At 43.4% G+C, this 8,192-nt stretch overlaps 1 protein-coding gene across 2 annotated transcripts in view; it reads left to right on the plus strand.

Moving 5' to 3' along the window:
- The window catches only part of CHD6 (chromodomain helicase DNA binding protein 6), a 133,435-nt gene that overhangs the window by 82,878 nt on the left and 42,365 nt on the right, over nucleotides 1-8,192 (plus strand). Inside the window, exons 21-23 of one of the 2 annotated variants that reach the window (XM_011974957.1) lie at nucleotides 145-304; nucleotides 3,262-3,351; nucleotides 5,460-5,563. In XM_011974957.1, coding sequence (XP_011830347.1) covers nucleotides 145-304; nucleotides 3,262-3,351; nucleotides 5,460-5,563 — 354 coding nt within the window. The remainder of the gene's footprint in view (nucleotides 1-144; nucleotides 305-3,261; nucleotides 3,352-5,459; nucleotides 5,564-8,192) is intronic. The other variant, XM_011974956.1, reaches the window with a different exon arrangement.

The raw sequence follows: 8,192 nt of genomic DNA on the forward strand, positions 1-8,192 counted from the left end.
ACCACCTATGGGCTAAGGAGTAGGGTCTGCTATCCAGACCACAGCCCAACTCTGTTCTAACAAACCCCAGTCCAGCTCTGTTCTAAAACTCGTGTTTAACCCCCCTTGGCTATCCACTTGCCCTATGCTCTCTTTCTGTTTCAGGCTTGTCTGCCCCAGTCCCTAGAGGGAGGAAGGGGAAGAAGACGAAGAACCAGCTGCTAATCCCAGAGCTAAAGGATGCAGATTGGCTGGCCACCTGCAACCCCGAGGTGGTCTTGCATGATGACGGCTATAAGAAACATCTCAAACAGCACTGCAACAAGTGAGTGTCCCTCCTCCCATACCCTGTTGGCAGCCAGGCTCAGACTGCTTCGATTCCTGGGAATGTCACAGGGAGACCGCTTCATGCTCTTGTGCTGCTTCCATGCAAGGTCTAGAAAGACAGGATGCGTTATCTGTGGTCTCAGCTGGGTCAGAATTCATGCTACAGGTCCTGTAACTCCTTTAACAGTACCTCTGCTCTCCCACAGAACCTGGCCCCTCTGCCATCGCATTGTATATACCCCTGAGGATTTTTCTGTTTTGACTCTCAAAAACCAGTCAGTTCATCCTCTGTCCCTGAGGTCACATTAACAAGGGCAGAACATTGTGGCCTTAGTCGCTGCCACTCTTAGTCTCCTCTTCCAGTTTGCTGTTGCCATTCATGGCCTTCAGTTATTTGATAGGCATGCATTTGAGGTAGTATGCTTTGTGTCTGTAGGCTAACAGCTGGGGGCAGCAAAAAGAAAACAGTGATTGAAAATGAAACTTTGTTCACATGTAGTTTAGTCTTGGGGACTTAGGGCATTCAGCGACAAAACAGTGGCAAGTTTGCATATGGATATTTGCACCACTGTGCAATATATCTGACCCTTGGAAATGATCTAATTCGTGTCAAAGTCATGCAAGAGTTATCTTCCCAGAATTCCTGGTAGGCAGTGTGAGGGCCTCCGGTTGCACACCTCTGGTAATCAAGAATTTATTACCTTATAGGTTAAGAGCTTTTGCTTGGGTTTTCCCATCTCCCTGTAACATCTTCTTAATGATTCTGTAGTTGTTGGGTTGTGTAGGGTTTTTTTTTTCTTTTCTTTTACAGATAAAGTTTAATCCTTTCCCTTGATCACCTCAAATACTTGAAGATAAGTCTCATGCCCAATACTGTAATAAAAACTATTGTACACAAAAGTACAAGCTCTTCAGAGACAGCAGTAAGCACTCAATGTGTTGTTATTATTAGCACGATTATTATTTTAGCCATGAAATTATCATCTAAAGAACTTTTAAAAAGTGAAAAAGCACTGTTTCAAATCCAAGCTAAAAGCAGACAGGATAATGGTTATCCACTGGGGGTGGGATAGTAACTGGAAAGGAATACCAAGGGGACTTAAGGGAAAATAGTCTGCTTCCTGATCTGGATCCTGAATACACATGTATGTTTTGTTTGTAGGAATTCTTTAAGCTATACATTTTTGCATTGTGCACGTTATGGAAGTATATTTCACATCAGTAAAATACTTTTAAAAAGAAAAAAAGGATATGTCGCCATCCAAAATATTAATGGATTGTTTTCTTTGGCTAAACCAAGGGCGTTACAAAACTGCTGCAGCTGTGTGTCCCTTTGAGTTCAGATGCCAGCTGGGAGGAGGGGCTGGCTAGAAGGAATTGTCCATCCATCCTCTGAATTGATTTCCCTTCCATTTGGAGGAGAATTGAATACTATTGGCTTTAAATTCTGTTCTCTCATGCTGCAGATATTGTCAGACATCAACACATTTGTTTTTCTTTATGGAAATGGAAACAGCTCTCCCTGTCTTAAGGAGACGGACATTTTCAGGAAAGCCCTACTTTAATTGAGCTAAGTCTCAGCAGGCAGGACTCTGACATTCTATTCCAGTTTTTACTAAGGAGGCTGTCAGCTGTGACCATCTACAAATTAAGGATTGACAGTGGTTGTAAATTCCTAAGAGTTCTTATTCTCTGGGCTTTAAAAATAAACAAACAAACAAACAGGTTGGGTGCGGTGGCTCACGCCTATAATCCCAGCACTTTGGGAGGCCGGGACGGGTGAATCATCTGAGGTCAGGAGTTCAGGACCATCCTGGCCAACATGGTGAAACCACATCTCTACTAAAAATGTAAAAAATTAGCCAGATGTGGTGGCGGGCACTTGTAATCCCAGCTACTCGGGAGGCTAAGGCAGGAGAACAGCTTGAAGCCGGGAGCGGGAGGTTGCAGTGAACCAAGATTGCACTATTGCACTCCAGCCTAGGCGACAAGAGCAAAACTCCATCTCAAAAAATATAATAATAATAATAAATACTCTCAGAATTATTTGAGTTGATTGACAGCGGAGATGAGAAATGGTATACCAGAGATAATAAGGGTTCTCTGCAATCTATAAGTTCTGACTTTGTGTTTCCACTTACAACTTGAGCCCACAGGGGCACTTTCTACCCAGATCTAATAGATAGAAATTGTGCTTTCTTAGAGGCCTTTGTCATAGTCCATTTTCTGCTGCTATAACAGAATACCACAGACTGGGCATTGGCTCATGACTCTGCAGGCTGGGATGCCCAAGAGCATGATGCCGGCTTGTGGGCAAGGGTCCTCCGATGGCGAAAGGCATTACTTTTGTTACATACCTATAGCATCCGGCAAGATGCAGAGCATATAGTAGTTGCCCGACAAATACTTGCTTAATTGCTTTGTCTGAGACATGTTTGATGCATTCCCGTGGAGCCTGATTGTGGTCCATACAGAATAAAAATGAATTGAGCACCTCAGAAGAGAAGACATACTGCCATGAAAAATAGACACTTGCCTTTATTCATTTGTTCATTTAACTGTGTACAAGTGAAACTGTTTGAAAGCACCACTGTTCACCCTACTCACTCTTCAGTAGCTGGCCTTTCAGAAGCCACCTCTGCCTAACAGGTCACTGTGGCCACATGGAAGGGGTGAGTACTCTTAAAGATGAGAAGCACTGTCTGTTCCTGCTGCCCCCTGTGGCTCACAGGATGATCTAACAGATAACTGATGTAGTCATTTTTTTTTGTAAAATGGGAATGAGCATAATAATGTCTGCCATAATGTTTTGTTTCTCTAGTGCCTTCTCTTCTATTACTTCATAATATTAACTACATGGGAATGTCCAGAATTTCCCAGTGTTAACTTGGGCATGTGGTTCACAGATAGTTATGGGTTCTAATTTGTTTGCATTAATGTGTTCAACTTTCATAGAGTACTTTTGCGAGTCCGGATGCTGTACTACCTAAAAGCTGAAATACTGGGAGAAGCAGCTGAGAAAGCATTTGAAGGAACTCCTGCCAGGTAAAGCAAATCAAACTTAACATGTCAACGTTAAAGAATTGACATAAAATGCCTATTCATGGAGCTGGCCAAACTTGCCTGTGCTTAAAGAGGCCCATGTTCCTCCTACCCCCTGCCCAGGACCAGTGACCCGGATGGGAGAACAGGCAAGTAGAATAAGGACAATTCATCAGGTCATCTACAAATAAAATAAAGGAGAAAACCATTTCTTAGAAACCTAGCTTTTGGTGAGTTAGTTCATTTTATTTCCCTCGAAAGTGTTGTAAATTTTCTTTTAAAACAGTCATTTACTGTAGAATGTCAGTTACTGATCTGACATGTATAGACTGGAAGTTTTACCCACCATCCCATTCTTAGCGATAGTACTCATATACGTATTTCTTTTATTTGCTGATCATATGAATATGTGCGGCCTATTTGATTTGTTGCATGTTAGTTTTGCAAATTAGTGTTTTGAAAGCTATAGAATCCTGTGGGAGTATCCCAAGATTTCCAAGAGTGAGACTACCAGATTCTCAGCTGGCCCTTAATAAAGCTGTCAGAAAGATCCAGTTTGTAAATGGGGCCACCAGGTGCAGTTTGCTAGCCCTGTGCACACCTGTCATTCCTAGAGAATACCAGGAGTGCTGATATTCGGATTTTGTGTTGAGATTACCTGGGGCCATGTTTTCTTCTTTCTCTTGCTTTCCTTTGAGCAATGCTAGTGTCTCTAGAGTTCATAGGAGCTCTAAAGTAAGACGGAGGGACATAGACAACCCTACCCATGGGGCAGCTTGTAATCAGAGCCAGGCTTCTCAGCAACTGTTGTCACTTTTTATGCCTTTCAGAGTCACTGTTGTAATTTCCAGCAGGGATGGGGAGGTTGTGTGTTTGATAGACAGGTTCAATTTGAGTCATATAAATGCAGCAGAATTCCGCCTGATAATTTCCATCAGGTGTTACCTGGCAGAAGTAGTCTGAACTTACCACTGTCATGTATAGGAAGTCATAGGTGGTAGCTAGGTAGAACACAGAGAGAGTAAATCCGCTGCCCACCCTCTTCCTTCCTCTGCATTCCTCTGTCTCTTACTGCTCCTGTTAAGGTTGAATACCTTCTTGTGGCGAAGTTGCCATGAGACATGAACAGCAGTTCATCCCAGAGAAGTCATTCAGCCGTGGCACTGTGCAGGCAGAGCCATGGACCCCTGGAAAGGTGGGGATCAGGAAACACTACCCCCACAGAGGAAGCTGGGCCTGGTAGGGAGCATTCAGTCCTGTGTCACAGTAAGAGCCTGATGGAAGAAGAAACTTCGGAGGCAGCTGGAGGGGGAGGGAGAGGGAGAAGCCATCCAGGTGCATGCTATTCCCTAAACCCCAAAGCCTTAAAGAGCGAGGACTGTACTCAGATGAATGAGGACAGTGAACTTAGGGTTTATATGAGCTCTCAAAACACAGACAGAAACTCAGAGAGGGGCTAACACCTGCATGTCTGGCCTAGGGTGAGTTATGTGCATCCCTTTGGCCAGGAGCAATGCAGTTTTTGATCATTTTTAATCTAATAGACCACTGCCAGGAGGTGCCACCTGTTATGGCACTTACCCTCTGAAAGGCCTCCTGATATACCCACTTGTTCCAGAGTGGACTCTTATTCTTAAATGGTACGTAAGATCTCTACTTGTTGCGGCAACATACTGAGCCACGATGATTTGGGTACTATTTTAAACATTCAATCATGTATGAATTCAACTGTTGGGGAAGCTCTACCTTCAGATGTCCAATATATCAATGGCCTTTGCTGTGGTTCACATAAGGTGCACATTAGAACTCCATACATGTGGATCCCAAAATGCCACCCTGGACCAACTGACATTGGGTTCTCCAAGAGGTGCTTCAAGACTGTGTCAGGCTGTCAAAGGTGGAACCTGGAAATCAAGTACTTATGCTTAAATCACTCCCTAAGTGATTCTCATGCAAAGCTCTGGTTCAGAAACGATGACCCACAGCCTTCCTAACTCTTTATTGTTTATTGTTACCTTAGCATCTCAGCATGCCACTAGGACTGTGGCCCAATACCAGGGTTGGGCCAGTAGCTTTTGTGTTGTTTTGAGTCTACGCCCTTCCTTCCCTAGGGAGCTGGATGTGCCTCTGCCCGACATCGACTACATGGAGATCCCAGTGGATTGGTGGGATGCTGAAGCTGATAAGTCCCTTCTCATTGGCGTGTTCAAGCATGGTGTGTATTTCTCTGAAGGCGTTCCCTTCTGGATCAGTTTCCCCCAGGAAGGATGAGTTCAGCCGCTCTAAGCTCGGCATGTTCCTGCAAAACTCCATCATTCTGTTACACATTCATCTCAAAAAGTAGAGCTTCACCACTGCCCTGTTGGAATTTCCACCAGATGAATATATGGCCCACAATAATACTGCAAATATTATATTATTGAGGAATATTCAGGCCACAAAGAACCTGTTTGGTGTATATCTTCCTCCCTTGCTTGTTCATGCTGTCAGATATGGGACTGCCTCTAATAGTCCCAATGCCTGGCACATAGTAGGTACCTTGAATGAAGGAGTAAATAAATGGTGGGAAACGCTAAGTTTCAGTATTTCATATATGTGCAGAATTATAAGGTCATTCTAGATAACCTATATATTCCTAGTATGTATCTTTTACTCCATTGGCATTTAAAAAACTAAGCACAGAAGATAGCATAGACTATCTTTTTTAAAACTTTGGTAATTGAGCCACTAAAGGGGACTGAGAGGTTTTTTAAACACTTAGAAAAACAAGTGTGTGCTCCCTTTCTTCATCTCTGGCAGTGTTTTAAACAGCTGCCCTTGCTTTCAGCCAGCTGCCAACCATTAAAATGAATGATGAAAGGGTCAAGTGATAGTCACCCATAGTATGCCTGATAGACACTTTCCCTGCCAGGTGAATCAACAGAAATTTTAAAATGAGGAGCAAGGTTTAAAGTGAAAAGAATTAGGTATACCTGGCTTTAGCTATCAACTCCACTGCTTACTAAATGTGTGACATTGGGCAAGTCATAAGCTTCTCTGACTTATTTTCTCACCTATACAATGGAGGAGATACAGTATCAAAACAGCCTACCTAGGGATTGTTTAAAGATTAAATATTACAGTAAATGTAGACCACCTAGAACAGTGCTTGGTACATAATAGGTGCTAGGTGCTATTCCACTCTACCATATTACTCTGTCTTTGGAAGGTTGTTAACTTTCTAATGCATGTTCTTTAAAGGGAATTCTTCAACTTTTACAGGCTAACCAGCTATATTTAGGTAACAACCATGCCTATACATATTTTAATTTGGAATCCACTCAAAACTTGGATGCTGGTATTGAGAATGCAGGCTTCAGTGGTGCAGTGCTGCTGAGAACTCTTTGTCAAACCACTGGGGTTAGGCTAAAGCGGTGCTGTCCAGTAGAACTACATGCGATGATCGAAATGCCCTAATTCTGCACTGTCTGCTGTGGAAGCCACTAGCCCTGTGTGGCTGTTGAGCACTTACAATGTGACTAATGTAACTGAGCAAGTGTATTTGTATGTACTTTTAATTAATTCAAATTTAAATAGCCCCATGGCTCCTCTGTTGTTTGTTGTTATTTTAGCATCTGTTACTAGCATCTGTTAGTGGCTCCTCTGTTGGACAGTGCAGGGATAGAACTCAGCTCCAAAGTAGAAAGAAGTGTGTGACCTCCCTGTTAGTCACAGGGGACCACAGTGCAACCCAGACTTGGTTTAACCTAGTTTTGGAAGGACCCCAGAAGACGACAGGCTGCTAAAGACAGCCAGATTCCAGAGCATCTGAATTTGGTGTGTGGGGGAAGGTCCAGTGACCCTGGGTCTCATTTCAGTGGTGGTTTTAGGGCACATTGTCAAATCCCTGCATGGCAACAACATGCTGTGAAAAGAGAACACATCTGAAGTCCCAGAAGTATGGCAGATAGAATTTACATGCTGCTACTTCTTCCTCCCCCACCCCAACACGCCCACCATAGACATACAGAAAATCAAAGCAGATCAGGACTTGGAAGAAATAAAGGCAAGTCCCCAAATGCAGAGGTCATTTAAAGCAGAACTGAAAGCTTAGGGGCCAATTTGACAGTGGACCAGAGGGACTGGGTTTTTAATACCCACAGAAATGGAAAACATGGCCTTGAAAGGGTTGCCCCTCCAGGAAAGGGAAGCAAGAAAAAACTCTCTAGTCCAAGAAAGCAGAGCTAAAGAAACAGATCCCTGAGAGATAAAGAGATGAAGACATGAAAGAGAAGATGAGACGTAGAGGACAGAGTGAGGTTGACATCCAAGAGGTGAAACAAGACATGCCCAGAAAATACTAACAACAACCCGGTAAGGCAAATCAATATCACACACAGTCTGTGAGGCAAAAAGCATAATTTGGAAGAAAGGGGGTCATTACACAATGATGATAGATACCTGTCTCTTATACACATCTAGATGTGTATAAGAGACAGCAGCCTCAGAATGTGTAAAAGTGGACAGGAATCTAAGGAGGTCCAAGACGCTTTCTCACCTGGAAAAGACAAGTTATTTTTGGTGCTCCACCTTCTAGTTTCCTAATCCCTAATCACCATTCAGGCTATTGGGATTAATCAGTTGATCTCTTAGTCTCATATTGGAGATAGAGTCAGCCCAGATGATACGTAAGGTCGCTCCCAAACTCTTCTGCTCATTGAAGCAGGTTTGCGGAGTATAAATTGTTTTTCCTGATCATACCTGTGAGACGTTAAGATGACACTTCAGGGCCGGGCGCAGTGGCTCAAGCCTGTAATCCCAGCACTTTGGGAGGCCGAGACGGGCGGATCATGAGGTCAGGAGAT

This window comes from Mandrillus leucophaeus, unplaced genomic scaffold, assembly GCF_000951045.1.
Source record: "Mandrillus leucophaeus isolate KB7577 unplaced genomic scaffold, Mleu.le_1.0 Scaffold150, whole genome shotgun sequence".
Lineage (NCBI taxonomy): Eukaryota > Metazoa > Chordata > Mammalia > Primates > Cercopithecidae > Mandrillus > Mandrillus leucophaeus.